The sequence below is a fragment of the Magnolia sinica genome, chromosome 13, assembly GCF_029962835.1.
Source record: "Magnolia sinica isolate HGM2019 chromosome 13, MsV1, whole genome shotgun sequence".
NCBI classification, from domain to species: domain Eukaryota; kingdom Viridiplantae; phylum Streptophyta; class Magnoliopsida; order Magnoliales; family Magnoliaceae; genus Magnolia; species Magnolia sinica.
Genome location: NC_080585.1, coordinates 39,224,301 through 39,243,552, shown reverse-complemented (window position 1 = coordinate 39,243,552; position 19,252 = coordinate 39,224,301). Strand labels below are relative to the sequence as shown.

General features: G+C 38.9%; 1 protein-coding gene across 2 annotated transcripts in view; it reads left to right on the top strand.

Moving 5' to 3' along the window:
• The window catches only part of LOC131223636 (single-stranded DNA-binding protein WHY1, chloroplastic-like), a 43,449-nt gene extending 25,359 nt beyond the window's left edge, over positions 1 to 18,090 (top strand). Inside the window, exons 4-7 of one of the 2 annotated variants that reach the window (XR_009160589.1) lie at positions 5,588 to 5,682; positions 13,091 to 13,190; positions 16,578 to 16,666; positions 17,630 to 18,090. Coding sequence is in view for 1 of the 2 variants with exons in the window: in XM_058219088.1 (XP_058075071.1) it covers positions 5,588 to 5,682; positions 13,091 to 13,164; positions 16,578 to 16,666; positions 17,630 to 17,749 (378 nt within the window). In the remaining variant the exon portion in view is untranslated. The remainder of the gene's footprint in view (positions 1 to 5,587; positions 5,683 to 13,090; positions 13,191 to 16,577; positions 16,667 to 17,629) is intronic. The other variant, XM_058219088.1, reaches the window with a different exon arrangement.
• The last annotated feature ends 1,162 nt before the right edge of the window (positions 18,091 to 19,252 follow it).

The following is a 19,252-nucleotide window of genomic DNA, read 5'->3' as shown; positions in this document are numbered from 1 at the left end:
TCCGACGGAAGGTTTTACGGTGAGTTTTTCATTCACACGTTCCACGTTGTGTGGTTTACACGTGGGAGAACGGTGGAATGGCGGAAGGTCACTCTTTTCTTCTCTTTTGGCCGTCTAGGGAGAGATCGGAATCCCTTTCTCTGAGATTTGGACGGCTCCGATTGGAGTTGGTGGGTTTCGTAAGAGGTGTAGCAACGGCGAGATCGCAAGTCGCGATTTCCACGTTGTTACAACGCGGAGAGGGTCGACATGGATAAGTTGCTGGGTTAGGTGGGCTCCACTTGTGATGTCGCTTAGGGAAATCCTCTCCCTTCATTTGCTTTGTATGATAATGTTAGGCCATGGGCCAAAATATCAAGTAAATCAGACTTCCGAATGGCCCACATGATCATTCGATGGGAAGCCAATGCTCACCGTTGTAGCAGGCTAACATGGGAAGCAAGTTACGTCTGATTGCACGTAACTTATTGGTTTTATTTACATGTGATAGGTGGGGACCACTAGTTACGTCCTTTGAGAGATCTTTACCGTTCATCTGCTTTGTGTGATGGTGCTAGGCTGTGGTAGGATGGATCCAAGTCCCATGTGGGCCACACGCTGCAAAAACGTGTGAATGAAAAACTCACCGTAAAACCTTCCGTCGAAATGCATGTTGCTGTGGATACAGAGCATACATTGCTGTGTATATAGAGCTTAGGTCTTTTATTTACGACATTGCCCTTCTTTTTCCTTTGAACTTCTGCCGTCCTTAATTCCTAAACGTACCGTCAAATAGAGGCGAAATTTCACCACCGATCATTATTTCTTTAGATCTTTCGACCAATTAAATTTGGGCTTGGATCTCTCAAGGATGGTCAAGATGCTCCTTTAGTGGCTAACACACTCCGTAATTCGAAATTACATTTGTACATCTTTGATTGACACGCTACCAGGTAGTTTGGACTTATACCCTAAGGTCTTCATGGTGATCCGTTTATTATGATATTCGCGTGGCCCGTTTGGCGGATCCAAATACGATGGACAGTCAGATGATTTGCTAAAAATAAGGGAACTTGATGGTTAGCATTCTGACCATGTATGTAGGTGATTGTACTGTTAGTTTTGTAAATGGACGAACACAAGGTGGTTTTCTGGAGTGATTAGGGGTATTACATGTATATTGTTAGATTCGAGTGATTTTTTTCACATATCTAAGTTCCTCAGATTGTAATTCTAATGGTGGGTTAAGCATATTCATATGGTGTGAACAAGATGGACGGGTCAAAATCTTGATCTGATAAGTGTACGAATGGATGTAAAGTTCAAGTAGCTAATTTACTACGATATAAGGGCTGAAATTCGACATGTATGGTTAATTTATGATAATTAGGCCTGATATAAAATTTCACATGAAACGGATCGTGGGAACCATGTGATCTAGAATTCAAGGGTCTAGGTCAATGACATTTTTGTAATTATCGCTGATCTGTGAGTTTTAGGGAATCCAATGGCTCGACGTGGTTATAGGCATGTTTCTAAGAAATTCTTACAAAAGAATGCATATCTAAATCATTACCAATAGGGAGTTATTTGTCGTGTCATTCCTGGGAAAGTACTTACGTCAAATCACGTAATGAATGGTCTTGTCTTGAAATCAACTGTCAGATGGTTGAATTTATTGAATGGAGGTAATTCCCAACGGTTAGGTTTGTGTCAGGGCGAGGATGTAAAGCTAGGATAGTTGGATTGGTATCTTACACATGTACATATAGGTTAATTTCTAGGTAACGCTCGAGAACTTTCAATACTTGAGTATTGAAATGTTCTGGGCATTACAATTGATCATCAAGCATCAGTTTCCAATGCAACAAATTCTCATTGAACATGCAAAAAAAAACATGCATCTCAAACAATGGAAAGCAAGAACCAGGTAAAAAGATATCAGAGGTTTACTAACTCAATCGGCTAGCTCCCAATTTTTCCTTTGAAGTTCTCAAAATGTCAACAGTAATCTGCAAATCAATTGGCGAATCGCATATGTTAAGAATAAGTGTATAATTACTAAACATAAACCAAGCCTTTCTCATCCCTTTTGTTAAAGGGAGACCAATGTAAGCCACATATTTCTCATGTTTTTACCCAATTAAATAATTGGTCCATGCTTTTGACATGAAGCAAAAAATAAAATAATTAAAATAGACTTGACTGGACTAAGTTGTCCCAATCAGCTTCCCCTTTTGCAAAATGACTAAGTAGCCAATCCGATCATCGGTCGTCAATCAATTTTTTCTATTCTCATTGCTTTTTGCATCACAAACACACTGCCTTGTCATGATTGCATCTTCATTCCCCTTTCTGTATCAACTGGAACATTGTTGAAGGTTATTTGACTAACATTTTGGAGTCCTCCAGGCCTTTAATGCACGTCATAGATGTTGTGGATCAATCCAGTGTTTGAAATATCGGTATTACATTACGTATCACACCCTTGGTATACAAATACGTATCAGTTATCGCATGGGATATATCATTTGTATCGTGTAATTTATGACACTTTTTGGGAAGCATGGGGAAACATTGGGAAAATGGTTGAATTTTTTAACGAAATTTCAAGGATTTTGAAATTTCAAGGATTTTAAAAAGACCTTAACCACACTTTTAAATCATAACATGTCAAAAAAGAAGTGCACATAATAGGTTTCCTTTGTATAGGGTCCTAAGCCATGCGCTGTCTGACTGAACTAATGCAACTATATTCAAATTGAATGTATAACATTTAAAATGTATGTGATGATCATTTCATCAAACACTCCTAAATACTTCAAAATTATTCTCAAATGACAATTGGTTGAAGGAAAATTTTGAAATAATTTTAATATTTTAATTTTAATTTTTTTTTATTAAGTTTCAATTAAAAATGATTTTTATTTTCCGAAAATTGATAAGGACTTAACAAATCAGTAGATCAGCCCTCATACATGCTTGATTTCATATTTGGAGTGCAACATTGCAAGCAATTTGGGCGAAATTGGGAAATTTTCAAATATTCTCCAATTTTCCACAAATTTGACCAACTAACTCAAATTTCGAAATTAGAGTCTATGTGATGATCATTTCATCAAATATTCCTAAATATTTCGAAGGTAGTCTCAATTGACAACTGGTTGAAGTAAATTTCGAAAAAAAAAAAAAGTCGAGAACATGAAGAACCAATGGATATCAAAATCAATGCTCCAACTCCATGACTTATTATGCAAAACATGAAAAATCAATGAATTTGTAACCATTCGACACTGATTTAACATAATTTCAACAAAAAAAGGGATCAGAAATTGAAAATGCTCACCAAATTGAACATGTGGGATATATCGGCACTACCTGTGCGTTTCCTATCGCACAGGTGGGATACAAGATATATCGTGGGATATATCGGCCGATATCGTCGATATTTAAATCATTGGATCAATCCTCATCGTGCTAAATGTGCTGTCATCAGATCAGATTCCAATGCCAGCCTTTGATACTCATATTGCCTTTCGTCTTCTTGACCTCTCATATTCCAAACCTTTTTTTTGTTTTGATTTTTTGATTTTTTGTATTTTGTTTTATTTTTCTTTTTGAGAATTGATTCAAAACATTCTTTGCATCAATTATTATCTTGGAAAACATCAAAGATCTCCTCAATGATAAAATACATTCACAGTTTGGAACTGTTGGTGCCAATTTAGTAGCTTATCCCTTTGGAAGACGAAGTAAATATTGTTATTTCTCAAAAAATCCTTCATTTCACCTTCTAATTTTATAACTTGTTCATGTAGCAAATCCCAGATTTGACTTAATCGCATTCCTCATTTTCATCTTGTGATCAGGCTTCTTTTTTTTTTCCTAGGCAGATTAGGCCAACATAAGGCCCACCAAATGGTATTTGCTGACAATGTCAAGGGATGAAGATGTGACTCGGGTTCTAGTCCATCTCTGAATTTACCTTCTAAACCGCCCATTCTTCTCACTACCTACAAATGATGACAAGTTTTCTAATTCTGTTATTCCATCTGATTGTTCAACATCTCTATTCTGTTATTTCAACATTTTCTAGACCTTTTTGCTAGATCAGGCAACCAGGGAACTAAAGTAAAGCAGGCCAATTGGGTAGGGAACCACACCAGTCTGCTTGTTATTATTAGCCATCTTGAGAAATGGTCCCATAGCTGGAGTTTGTGAACCCGAAGTGCCAGACCCTGACAGCTTTTGCAAGGCACCTTACTCAGTTGGGCCAATTAATCCTCATAGCAAGAAGGGACGGGGACTGCCTACATTGAAGTTTTTCCTCACCTTCAAAGGCTAAGAATAAAGAGCTGTCTCAGGAGAATGTTGCAGTCTTTGGTAATAGCGATAATGTTGTAATATTTGGTAACAACACTCATGCCGCACATGTGCAGATCATTCAAGTGATTACTGTTTGCAACTCATGCATTTGAGGATTGCACTTAACCTGTTACTAATACCAGCAATGTTTATTTCTTGCATTGAAACTTCTGTGGCTGGTTATCAAAATGTTGCATTTCTCATTTTTCCTTGGAATTTCTATGGGTCCAGAAAATCACAAGATGTGGGGAAGAGTTCCTAATGAGCAGAATATTGGCATTATGTTCCTCAAAAAGATGCTAGAAAAATATCAAAAACTTTAAATGGTAGAAAAAAGAAAAACTGTCAAAGAAAGGTTTAGAAAAAAAAAAAAAGAAACAGGGAAAAAAATTAGCAGTAATAATTCTACATCTTACTAAATCTACCATCAATGTTATAAAGTAGAAAGGAAAAAAGAAAGAGAGGATGGTTCTGATGTCGGTTGGTCCTGAAGGAGCATAAGAAATTTAGAATTCTGAATCACACAGATTATAGGATCAAGACTCAAGGTCCCATTAAAAAAGGAAAAATAATAAGACGCAAGTTCTTTAAATATCATGATTCACTCAAACTCGAAAGGTAGTCTCTTATCCTGGAATATGGTCATGGAAAATTTTGATTGAAATAATCATGTGGATACAATATTCCGTTCCTCTCAGGGTTTTGTTCCTTTTAGAGGAATGAAGAAACCCCCGAAAGAATTGGTTTTTCATGCTGGAATTATCAACCATGAAAATTCAGTCAAAAATGTTACGTGTGCAACAAGTTGTTCTGGCTATAGAAGACTTCGCCCTGACCAGAATTTATCAGAACACAGACAAAATGTTTCAGCGCGCATTCCTCTTGCTTTTCAAACGGAATGGTTAGTTCTAGCTGCTCAAGCTGGAACTGAGTGGAATTGATGATTTTGCTCTCCAAGGCCCAGGGATGCAATGTTTATGCACCATTAACTTCACATTCATTTTGTGCCCACTCTCTCTCTCATTTTTAGTATGCACACGCTCTCTTATTCTAAGGGTATTTTCAGTACAGAATGTGATACTTAAAATTTCCCCTTCACAAATGTGGATAAACCTTTCACTGGTCTAGAAAAACCCGATACTGATAATGCATATCAATACTTGTCTTTTAAGTTAGTAGCCTTGTACCCTTGAAGATGTATTTGTTTCATATTAACTTGTATAATTGTTTCCATTTGTTTTAGGTTTTCTCACTATCAGTCACAGAGATTGGAACTATAATGAGCCTTGGTGCAAAGGATTCATGTGAATTTTTTCATGATCCATTTAAAGGAAAAAGGTACTTATGAACTTACTATTATTTTCTAGCTTCAAGATAGGAAAAGCATTACCACTTCCAAACCTCAATTTGGTTACATTGGTCATTCAAACCCCAAATTTCGAGATGTTGCATGCTCTGTACATAAGTATATCCTATACCATTTTGGATGTCAATGTTGTTGCATATTACACTTTTTGGATATGGTGTGATCTAGTTGTGCATTTCAAGAAACTAGAGAGGGAAAGGCGGGAGGGGTTAAGGAATGAGAATCATGACTGGTTCTCTCTTTCTATTGCAGATGAGTGCTAATTCACTTAAGGTCTTTTGGATGTGTGGAAGTCGGGATCCGCAAAAATGAGTACCATCTTACATCTAGTGACACTTTTGGGATTGGAAGTCTCTAACAGGGAGAACCTGAGTTATGCAAGGTAGAAATCCATGGTAATGGTGGAAGAGGAGTAGAAAAAGAACCCTGAGAGAAGAAAAGGATCAAGAGAGATAAATCTCCCCGTCTTAATGCTTTATTACAAATAAATGCAGGAGCACCTGCTTTATTATAAATAAATGTAGGAGCACCTAGCATAGTGCGCCCAAACCAACATAACTCACCCTAATTCACACCCACTTACACATGTGCATGCACACACAACAAAATCTCCTATGCTCCCCCTCAAGTTGGAGCATAGGTATCACACGTGCAGCATGCCGAGCTTGTACATAGTCCCTTGGAGATGAGAGGAACTTTTTGATTTGGTGAGAATGTTGGCTAACCGATTGTTGGACTGAACAAATGGGCTGCACTACAGCTTAGTTAAGATCTCCTCCTTGACAAAGTGGCAGTCAACGTCAATATGCTTGGTCTTCTTGTGAAACACTTGGTTGAGGCAATGTGGATGGCATTGGCAGCTTGATTGTCACATGTAAAGGAATCATAGTCATTGCCTCAAAGCCTATTTCATGCATAAGAGATTAGAGTCAGGTAATTTTATATGCAGCATGAGACATTAATAAAATTCTAAACTTTAGTGGAGTTTGTACCTTATTGTTCCAATGCACAAGATTCTTTCCCATAATGTGCAGTAACTGCTTTCAGGCTTTGTCCTTAGCAGCATTCATAGTATCAGTATCATTACATGCATCGTTGGCTGGGGATATGGAAATATTACTCGATATCACCAATATTATCATTGATACTCGGAAATGTATTGCTATATGATGGAAACATTGGGGAAACACGAGGAAATGGTGGAATTTCTCAATGAAACTTTAGGAGATGTTATAATTCACATATTTGTATATTTAAGAATTAAATAATTGCAAAAAAGATGCATACATAGTAAGTTTCTCTTTAATGGGGATGTAAAAGCATGCAACACTAACCTAGGGCCTATTTGGATTCGTGAAAAACATGAGAAAGTAAATAGCGTTTCTTGGGAATCCTTATTTCTAAGAAACTATGGGAAAAGAAATATTATTTCCCTCGTTTGTTTTTCAACAAGATTTTCATAAAAGGTTAGGATCTATTTTTAAGTTTGTTGTTTGGAAAAAAATATTCCTAAAAAGTTTTAGATAGTCACTAGCATGTGCCATATTAGCACATGTGGGATGCTTAGAGATGAACAACGGCGCATGTGGCATACACGGCATATTTGGGTACTTAAGGTTGAATTTTGGCACGCATGGTACATGTGAGGTGCTTGAAGTTTTAGAGTGGCATGTGGCACAAGACTCGCATTGGCACATATGACATGTGGGTACTAAAGTTAGATAACAACTCTTGTGCACAGTGCAGCAATCAAGTTGCGATACATATTGCTAATAACCTTATTTTTCATGAGAGAACGAAGCATATAGAAGTTGATTGGCATTTCATTCGAGACAAGATATCTCAAGGACAAATCCACATACCTTATATTTCATCTCATAATCAAATCATAGATTTATTCACCAAAGCTCTTGAAAAATCTCAATTTGACAAACTTGTTTCCAAGATGGACATGCAAGACATCTATGCTCCAGCTTGAAGGGGAGTGTTAACAGTCGGGTATGGGCTCATGGCCCTCTTGGTTTTGGTTATGGGCCTATGGTCCATAAGTTTTTTAGTTTTTTAGTGTTTTTTTTTTTAAAAAATTTGTCCTGGAATATGCTCGACATAAAGTTTATTGTATAGGGGTATTTTTGCATATTTGTTTTTTTTTTTTTAAATTACTTTAATAAAAGAGAAAAGGGGGTGGGGACGTGTAACTTTAACCCATTCATTTCTTCCTTCATCTTTTCTTCTTTCATCTCTCTTCTTTTCTTTTTCTTTCTTCTCCTTTTCAATATCTATACCAATCTACAACTATGATAGTTTTAGTTTTTAATCATGTGATGGATTAGAAACAATAATAGAAAGTTTTTTTTTTTTTTTTTTTTAAAATTCAAAATAGCATACTATTATGGTATAATTTCTGTTTTTTAAATAAAAAATTATAGATTTTTGTAAATTTCTAATGTAAAATTTATTTATTTTTAGTTAATGGTGTTTTTAAAAAAAAAAATAAAAATAAAAATAAAATCTTAAATCATAAATGGATACTTGATACCCTAATGAATACACTAGCACTCTAGAGGGTATGTGTATGGGTATGCATTTCAGGCCTAACATAGGTGTGCATGGGTGCAATACCCATTAGTTGGTATGAGTATGGGTGCAGTACCCATTGGTGGGTATGGGTAACCCTTTACCCGGACATGATCCAATGACACCCCTAGCTTTACATGTGCAGCATGTGCCACTGACCACCTTCAAGTGCCCCACGTGTAAACGTCCATTCAAGTGCCCCACATTTGCCAATGTGCCACATGTGCCATGTGTGCATAATCCATCTTAAAGTACCATACATCTGCTAATGTACAACATGTGTGACATGTACAACCGCCCATCTTCAAGTGCCCTATGCCTTAACGTTCCACACGCTTCAGTGTGTTGTATTTGCAACGCGTGTGACCATCATCTTCAAGCACACCACATGTACTTCCATCTTTATGCGTTTTCCACATGCGTTGCACGTGCTAACATGTCACGTTTACAACATATGCCACCATTCATACTTCCATGTTTCTGTTGAGTGGGGTCTTTCACAAGGCGATATCATTTTTCTTTTTCCTTTTTTGGTTTCTCTTTTCCTCTCACTCCTTGCAACGGGTACACCATAGAATTAGATTTCTTCATAGGCTGGTGCACCTATCACACATATTGTATGTGTATGCATTTCAGGCCTGACATAGGTGTGTGCATGGGTGCAATACCCATTAGTTGGTATGAGTATGAGTGCAGTACCCATTGGTGGGTGTGGGTAACCCTTTACCCGGACATGACCCAATGACACCCCTAGCTTTACATGTGCAGCATGTGCCACTGACCACCTTCAAGTGCCCCATGTGTAAACGTCCATTCAAGTGCCCCACATTTGCCAATGTGCCACATGTGCCATGTGTGCATAATCCATCTTAAAGTACCATACATCTACTAATGTACAACATGTGTGACATGTACAACCGCCCATCTTCAAGTGCCCTATGCCTTAACGTTCCACACGCTTCAGTGTGTTGTATTTGCAACGCGTGTGACCATCATCTTCAAGCACACCACATGTACTTCCATCTTTATGCGTTTTCCACATGCGTTGCATGTGCTAACATGTCACGTCTGCAACATATGCCACCATTCATACTTCCATGTTTCTCTTGAGTAGGGGTCTTTCATGAGGTGATATCATTTTTCTTTTTCCTTTTTGGTTTCTTTTTTCCTCTCACTCCTTGCAATGGGTACACCATAGAATTAGATTTCTTCGTAGGCTGGTGCACCTATCACACATATTGTGATGCTGTTTTGTTCATAATTATGTGGATAAGTTGCTGTGTAAAACCTCAACTCTTCAATGATTACATCAAGATGTTTGCCAACTATTTCTTCTGGCGTGGGGCCCTAAACTCCTAGCCCAACAACATCATTTGGAGTTTTTGTCGGAAAAATCAAATTGTGATTTGATGATTTAGAAGTGTTTCTCTTGCAATGGACGGGAGTAATGTAAATCTTGTTTTCTATCCTCCCCAAGCTTTGAAAGCAAGAAAATAATTAGCGAAAAATGGGCTTTGAAAAACCATTGCATTTTTATATGCATCTGTTCGACTCGTCCTGATTTGTCCCGTATCGGGTCGGCTCGTCCGATACGGTTCAACTTGTCCTGAGTCAGGACGAATTGGACGAAGTCAGGGGCAAGCCTCCTGATTTTTACATACAGGTGGGTCAACTTGTCCTGGTTCCCACCAAAATGGATAGGATTCGGGCAACACCGCATCGTATAAGCTGATTTTGAGAAGGATTGAAATAAGAAGTAATGAGAAGGATTGAAAAGGGAATGTTCATCATGAGGTGTTGTAAGAAAGGTAGAAATTTTCTTACATATGCTTTTCTTGGTGCTGCATCAGTATGGATTTGGATGATTTTAAGGCTCAATTTGGTAGTAGCACACAAAATATAGTGTTAGGAGCATTGATTTATGCCCAGGTGTAATTGTTACACCTTTTCCCTCATTTTGTCCTCTTCAACACTGAAACAAATGAGGTCAGGAAAAAGGCGCAATAATTACCTGTGGCAAGAAATATTCCTACCTTAATATATTGTTGTGCTGCCAAACAAAAGGCTAAAGCATCTCCAATGCAATTGAGATAAATTTCACCTCCTGGCTGTTACCAGTAAGAGGAATTGTTGGGTTCTATCTCCTAATATATCAGGACATGAACAGTGTCCCGATGTTCGCAGTCTGTATAGGTGGGGCCCATGGTTTTGTTATCCAAACTGTTGATCTGATGGGCTCCTGTTGTATGAGGATGCCCAAAAAGTCCCCAAGTTGGAAGCTCCTAACCATTGGGACAGTGGCCTGCAAATAGGTAATTAAGAAAAATACAACTCTTTAGAGAAGAAGCCATAATTGGATGGCTTGGGTGTTCTAATCTCGATGGCTTTTTTGGCCAATGTCTGTTCATTGTGGAGCCTGTAGGATCAACGTTTTGGATCCCTGAACTGTAGGCCTTGGTTGTACAGAATGAACGCATCAGGTGATGCAGGACAATTAACCACTTGCTCTAAAAGCTCGAACTGTTAGAGCATGGTGAATTAATCCATTTATCTCATAGCCCAGGCCCCACATCTCATGAGTTAGGACCTCCACCAAACCTCCCTCGTGAGCCCCAAATCACATGGTTACCGCTTCACACGGGCCGCCCACCCCGAGTGTGTCCCCGCATCCCACAGGCTACCCCACTCGAGCCCGGTGTGAAAATGCCCTGCATTATCAGGTCTCTTATTCATGTCCGCACCCCATCTAAATGTACACACACATTCATGCACATGTATATCAAGTGCCATGCACATGGAGTTCATAGGTACCAAAGATAAACAGATCGGATGATAGATACCACTGTTTTAAAGCCTGGATCAGATGAGTGGACCTTTTGGGACCGTAACCAGTGATATGAATGTGCTCGGCCACCAATAACTGATCGAGGTGTTTTGTCTAATCCAACTGGACAGGCCATCTGTGTGGTGTTTTTTGAATGGGTAAAATTGTTAGGTAGACTCAAAACTCACCACCTCCTACTTGGAAATACATGCCCATCCACTATGCTAAAAATGGTTTGTTTTATGATACCTTTTATTTTACCTCCTATGACTGCACCTGTTTGGACTGCAACCTGTCTTATGAATGTGCTGGGCCACCAATAACTGTGCCAGGTGTTTGATCTAATCTAACCAGACAGGCCAATTGTGTGTGTGCGCGCGATAGTTTTCAATGGGTAAAATTGTAGGGTTGACTCAACTCACAACCTCCTTGGAAATAGATGCCTATCCATTGTGTTAAAGTTGAGGGAGGAGGGGAGGAAGGGAGCTTCATGCAAGTGCAAGGGAACGGTGGGCGACCCATCATCATTGTTTCCCTTGTTGTGGCCCACTCGAGTCCCCGGTTTGCCTAATTTTTGGGCTGACGTCCTAACATGAGCTGACACAATAGATGTATGGAGTGGATGTCATACAGTCATTTGGGTTGTGTGTGCGAGTGCGAGAGAGAGTTTTCAATGGGTCCCTATCCACTGTGCTAAAGATGAGGGAGGAAGGGAGGGAGGGGTCTGCATGCAAGTGTGTGTTACACATACAAAGAGAGAAGGGAATGGTGGGCTACCCATTCTCATTTTTTCCCTTGTTGTGGCCCACTTGAGTCCCCGGTCTGCCTAATTTTTGGGCTCACGTCCTAACATGAGCTAGCACAATGGATGTATGGAGTGGATGTCATATAGTCATTTGGGTGGGCCCCATAGAGCTTTTATTTTATGATCTCCTTAGACATTACATGCGTCTGATTAGGGAAGAGAGATTGGTACAGTCCAATGCATTAAAAGAAGTGAAAGGAAGCAGGTGTAATCTATGCCCTGCCTTGTGTGGTAAAATCTTAACTGTTCCCCTGCCAAGCCACTACATTTGTACACAAATTTACCCTCCCTTAACCAACGTCATGAAGACTAATTGCAATGGCAAAAATATCCAAAGCTATTGGCATTATATATAGTAGAGATAGTTCACATAGCTGTTAGTGGCAGATGGGTCAGCTAGTATTTGGCAGGTTTGGATTGACCTGCTCACAGGAACAGGTTGGGGTCTGGTTTGGGTTTTAAAACATTGGTAGAATGGTTAGGAAAACTGACCAATCTGATTCTGCCAACCTGTCAGGGCTCACCCCATTACTAGCTGTTTGCCAATCAATCTGCCTTCATGTTTCCTTTTATGAGTATTGATATGGATAGGTCGACAAATCAATTGATAAGTAGATCAAGGAATATTGTTTTTGGGAACATATACAATCTTTGAGCATGCAAAGGCATGGCATATTTTATTGCATTTATCCGAATTTTCCATGTAATCAGAGGTTCTTCTATATCCAAAGAATGCAAGTTTTCCCAATACCTTTGTCTCTTAGTTATAATACCCTAAAGGTATTTTGATTGTAGTCTGACCAATAGACATGAATTTATGGTTGCTGTCATGTTATAAATTTGGCATGAGGTAGCAGAATGTGGGCAAATGGTAATTTGCTTTAGGTGACATATTGGATGGTGTATAAAATTCTCATGTGTTTTCTATGTGCTATATTTTGCTTCACAAACATTGGAGTCTCTGCAACAGTGAAATATAGTGGCATTGAATTTGGTGACAATGAAGAGTTAAATATACCAGACTTCTATATTTGTTTAGACATTGGAATACGTTACTTGTTGCTTTCCTTGTTCAGTGTCTTCATATAGATATGTTATTCCTAGAATGTTCATTGGTACTTGATGTTTAAGTACTTAATTGGGACTTCTCTGTTACGCGTGCTGTGTTTTGCAGTGAAGAAGGCAAGATAAGGAAGATTTTGAAAGCAGAGCCCCTTCCAGATGGCTCTGGCCACTTCTTTAACCTCAGTAATTCTTTTTCCTCAACTTGTATGGTAATATTTTGTGGATGCTTTCTCTCTCCTTTGCCAGCAACATAACAGCAATTTAAACTAGATGCATTGCATTTGTTTCCTTTTCTGTGATATCATATATGATTTTTTTGGGGAGCCACTATTTACACCCATCTGTATTCTAAGGAGAAACTATGATACTTCGGCAGAGCATGATGGATGATATGCAGGTAGGCATCTAGAAATTATTTGGGGAGGGTGTTTTAATGGGCCCAAATTCATGATTCATGTAATTAATTGTTTGTCTTAGCCTTAATTCACCAACTGCCCTATTAACAAAATGGGTATAAATCATGAACTTAGCAATTAAATAAACGTAAAAATTCCCCAATTCACGAAGTTAGGTAAGCAAGGACTTCCTGGCCCCTGGGGTTTAGCTTGAGAATGGCTCCCAATCCCCACCCTCCATAAAATGTCCATTTTTGTTATCATTTTCTGATGGTTATAATTATTCGATTTGCCAGTGAGAAAAAAGCACTCTAACTAGGGTTGGATGTGCAGCCCCATTTTTATTTATATTTCTTAATGTCTAATTTACATAAAATACCCTTAGAACCAAGGGAAAAGGAGGAAAAATGAAAGAAAGAAAAATAATAAGAGAAATAAGAGGAGAATAAAAGAGGGCCTGTCGTCTAGAGAGAAAAGGCTCATGGTCCAGAGAGAGGGCCTATGGTCTAGAAATATCCACACCCCCTTTCAAACTAAGGCATAGATATCAATCATCCGCAGTCTGCCAAGAATATGTCATCCAACTTCAACGGTAAGAGCCTCATTGAAGATATCTACAAGTTGAGTAGTAGGCGAAGCAAAGGGAGTATAAATAATGCTAGCAGCAACCTTTTCAAGAATAAAGTGATAATCAGCTTCAATGTGTTTTGTGCACTCATGAAAAACAAGATTATAAGCTATATGAATTGCAGTTTGATTGTCACAATACATAATCACACGAGTCTTTACTGGAATCCCAACTCAGCAAAAAACTTTTTAACTACAAAATTTCACATGCGGTATTCGCCATATCATGGTACTCAGCCTCAGGACTAGATCGTGCAACAACTGCTTGCTTTTTTAGTCTTTTTAAGTAATGAGATTGGCTCCGAAAAAAGTAGTGTCCTGTTGTAGAACGTCAATCATCTGGTGAACCTACCCAATCTGCATAAGAATAGCCTTGAACATCAAGATTGTTGCAACAACTAAAAAGACGCCATGTCCTGGAGAAGACTTAATGTAGCATGATATGTAACGAATTGCCTCAAGGTGACTGGATTGAGAAGCATGCATGAACCGACTAACCAAACTCGCTACATGAAATAAATCTTGGGCAAATAATAGTCAAATATATCAATCGGCCTCGACCAACCAAACGTTTGTACATGCAAGGATTAGAAGTTTCCAATTATCAATCTAAAGCTTCTTTTTAATCTCTAATGGTGAATCAATAGGTTGGACAACAAGATTACCAATTAATGTCAATAAATCAAGGGCAAATGATGCCCTTCTTAGAATGAGAGACTAAAATTCCAAGAAAGTATTTTAGTGGTCCCAAATATTTGATGTCAAAAGCCTTGCTCAAATAAGGGTTTTAACTCATAAATTGCACCAACGTTATCACCTGTAACAATGATATTATCCTCACACACTCACAATGATGATACCCTATACGTGACGATGCCGCTTAAGAAACACAGAATGATGAACATGCATGCAAGTAAATCCAATACAAATTAGGGCCCCACTAAACTTTTCAAACTAGGCTTGAGGAGTCTGCTTCAAACCATATCTAGCCTTCTTAAGACGACATATCTTTCTTTCCTCTTCCCTTCTGCCAAAACTAGGAGGCGTTGCCAAAAGCAATAGTTGGTTTTTGCAGCTTTTTTTTGTTGTTGTATGGATTGGTGTCAAGTCAAGATATTTAATACTTTTTTAATTGTTTGGGATTGAATATGGCTTCATCATTAACATCTGAAACATTTGATTCCAGCACCTCCAAGATGGAGAGGTTGACTGTTCATTCTGAGAATCCTGGGTTGCAAATTATAATTCATAAGCTCAAGTCCAATAATTATCTTTAATGGTCAAAAACTGTTGAGATGTTTATTAGAGGAAAACAAAAGTTGAGATATAGATGGCAATATATCGAAACCTCTTATGACTGATCCTTTTTATGAAGAGCGGAAATCGAACAATTTGTTAGTTATGTCTGGGCTCCTGAATTCTATCAAACCAAATGTTAGTAGAAGACTTTTTCTGTTGTCCATTATGCATGGCTTCAGTTGTCTGCTTCTGAATTATATGTTGATCAGAATATATGATCCAAGTTTACAACATTTATAAGAAAATCAATCATTTGAGACGGGGAGAGATCAGTGTCTGATTATTATGCTGAGATGCATGTTTTACGGCTGGAATTATTGTTCCTAGATGATCTTCAATTTTTGTTTGTTCTACAGATGCAAAGACATAAAAGAAGTGTTGGGAAGAAAATTGATATTTGAATTATTGGCAGGTCTTAATTTTGAATTTAGGCCTGTTCGAGCTTTAGATTCTTTGTTCTTTTACTTACCTTCACTTAATAGTGTATATACTTTGCTTTTACAAGATGAGAAGCGTCGTACAACTATAGGATAGATTGTGGTTGAAAAACCCCCCAGACTTAGCATGTTTGCTGTGAAAATGGCCTTTCTCGTGCAGAATCTGGAGAAAAAAATTTCAAACCAGTTTGGGAGGTTTGTTTTGACAAGAAAACAGTCATTTTGACCATGAAAACATCCTGAATTCTTTTCATGCATGCATTGTTTGTATTGGCTCAATAAAAACTTGCTCCTTGAGTTTGCCGTGCAGAAGCATTCTTTCCATCCATCTACAACAATAATTATATGATCCTAGTTTTTCAATTTGGATATGCATTGCATCCTCAGTTTTTCAATTTGGACAACTGGGGCCCATTGTTAAGTCACCCAGGCGCAAGGGTATGCACAGTATCCCTGTGTTTTCAGATTGCACAAGTGGGGTTGATTTTCACTAAAGCTGGATCCAGTGGACGCCCATTTTAGGTAGTAAATGGAATTAACCCTATGATTACTAACATTAGGAACATGTCAATCAATCCGGACTGACCAACCAATCAGCCACCTCATGGAGGAGCTATTCATAGAAGTTTCAGCGAGTCTGTTTCTAACCATATGATCTGAAAGCTTTTCTAGCAACCATTGCTATAAACTTCTCTTTTGCTCACGAAGAAAATGGGTGGTGGATGAGATATTTATGAACTTCAATGTCGAAAGTTTTGCTGCTAAAAGGGGGATTTTTTTTAATCTACTCTTAACATGTCCTTTTTTCTTTTTCTTTTCTTGTCCTTGTTTGTTGAAGGTGTTCAAAACAGGCTCTTGAATGTGGATGAAAGCATTTATATCCCTGTTACGAAAGCAGAGTATACAGTTCTCATCTCTGCTTTTAATGTAGGACACCTCTAACCATCCTTAATATATTGCTTTCTTTTTATCAGATAATTCTTGTGGAGCAATATTGGGCTGTGAGCCTCATCAAACGTATCTTTGCTAAGGAGTATCCTGTAGATGTGGGGTCCATGTTTTCATGATCCAGACTGTTGATCTGGTGGTGCTCCACAGCTGCAGCTGAATGCCCCAAAGATCTCCTGGTTTGGAAGATCATACCACTTTGGCTAGTGGTCTACAAAACGACTGTTATTGAGAAAACACACAACAACAGTCCACAGTGAAAGTTGGGTGCGAAGATTAAAGGGCTAGGATCATCTAATCTTGGAGGTTTTTGTGCTATACACCATATTCACAAGACAATAAGGGTGATGATTGAAGTGCTTGGATCTCCTAGTCTCCATGGTTTTGAGGTATCCCCTATCAACAGCAAGGTCCACCAGATAAACAATCTGGGCTACCAGAAAATGGGCCTCAGATGTATGGAGGGCAAGATGCACATTTACTGAGACTTGGTGCCCAATAATTCATCTTTGATTTGCTTGGAGGTTCTTTGCTAGGCCCACACATGTGAAGCTCATGTACGTGCGACACATGTGCCAGCATGACTCGATACAACTGAGATCCAATCCACCCATCAGAATGGCACCATGATATTGATGCCCTAGTCCAGGAATCTGGTTGATCCACTGCTCAAGCACGGCTCTGGAAAAAACTTGGGCTGAAGTTTTCTAAACATCTGTTTCCAATATTGGGGTCCATATGCTGAGGTTGGACTGACATGATTTATGGATTGGATCTTGCACCCATGTGCCATTTTAGCATGTGCGTGGTGTCTACATGAGCTCTATTGCACACGCATGTGCTTGGCAAAGCCATGCGCAGAATACTAGTAAACCTTGTAGAGATGGGTGTATTAACAGGTATTTTACCGCTGACTGATATATTTGGACTCTATGTATGCAGTTCATCCTGCCGTATCTTTTGGGCTGGCATGCTTTTGCAAATTCTGTTAAGCCGGAGGACCCCAGCCGCTCCAACAGTGCCAATCCAAGATCTGGTGCAGACTTCGAGTGGGGCAGGTAGACAGAGAGAATGAGAGGGAGGTATGCAACCTGCCATTGTGTAACTTGTTGCCTTTTGAGAAATCCTCAAAATTTCAGCAGTCAGTCATCAGAAATGAAATTTGAATTTTGGTTCCACCACTCTTCCACAATGTCTGTAAGTTCTGTGGATGAAGAAAATAGAGTGGGGAAAAGGAGTTATTGCCATTGATTATTACCGACCACCTGGTGGACAGCATGGACCTAACACGAGCATGAAGCATTGCCATGTTTGGTGGTGTTTAGATGGCCTACCATATGTACATGGGCTTAATGAGCCTCCTACATAATTAGCATTGTGGTTTTTTGTTTTTTAGGGAGTCATCACATGTGTCTGACAAGCTTTGTGGGGGCCCACTATGTTTTGAGTTCCATCCAAACCATCAATTATACAAACCTCTTTGTCGGTAATATATGATGTTGGACCACACGAAAGGATATGAGCATTGGGTATCCGCCATTGAAACTGTTCATGTATTAGGAGTGCATTGATCATGTTGGATTGGTATTGGGCGGATCCCCAATGCTCATATCCCCGTTGATCAAGCAGAAGTATTTCACTGCGGTTTGATCATGTTCCTGAGCAATCTCAGAACATATGGTGCGAAAGGTTTGAGCTCCGTGACAGAGGCTTTAAACATATACTGGATGTGCTAACACCGAAGGAAACAATGAGGAACCATGCACCCATTAATCAGTGGAGCATAACCAGGATGAAGGGACCCCAAAATGCAGGCCATTCAAAAACTTCAGTGGGCCATACACCCCGTGTGTGTCTATATATATATATATATATATATATAGGGAAACGGTCACCTGCGAACCAGTTCGTACGTACTACGTACAAACTTTTTTGGGAACCCATCATATGGGATGTGGATCAAAAATCTGAACCGTTCATGTGAAGCAGCACCTCCTGAAACCCTCTAGGTCCAAGTTTTACTTTGATCTAAAATTTGATGGGCCATGAAAAATGAAAACAGTTTCCTCCCTTGATTTGCATTTCTCTTTTCTATGGCCCACCAGAATATTAGATCGGGATGAAAATTTGTCATACGGGGTTTTATGGGATTCCGCATCACATGAACCGTTCAGATTTGACACCCATGGCACGTGTGCAAAGGTGCGCAGGGGAGCATGACTTTTATATATATATATCGAAATTTTAACAAAGTATTCGTCAAGGCCCCCTAAGACCCCCAATGACCTTGATTGTAAGAAAGAAGCATTAAGACGTGTTTGGAAAATGCCAACAAGTGCATACAGGCAAAAAAAAAAACAGTCAGAAAATTGAAAATTCTAAATAGTCATTCATTCATGTTAAGATAAGGATTACAAGGGCAGTTACAACTGGTAAAGAATAACTACAAATGATAAAGTCAAAGCAAGAAAAGATAACCCAGGTAATCCTCATCATCATCCTGCGTGGGGATTGATAAATTTGATGGGATGAAAAAGAAGGGAGAGAATAAGGAGAAATTGGAGA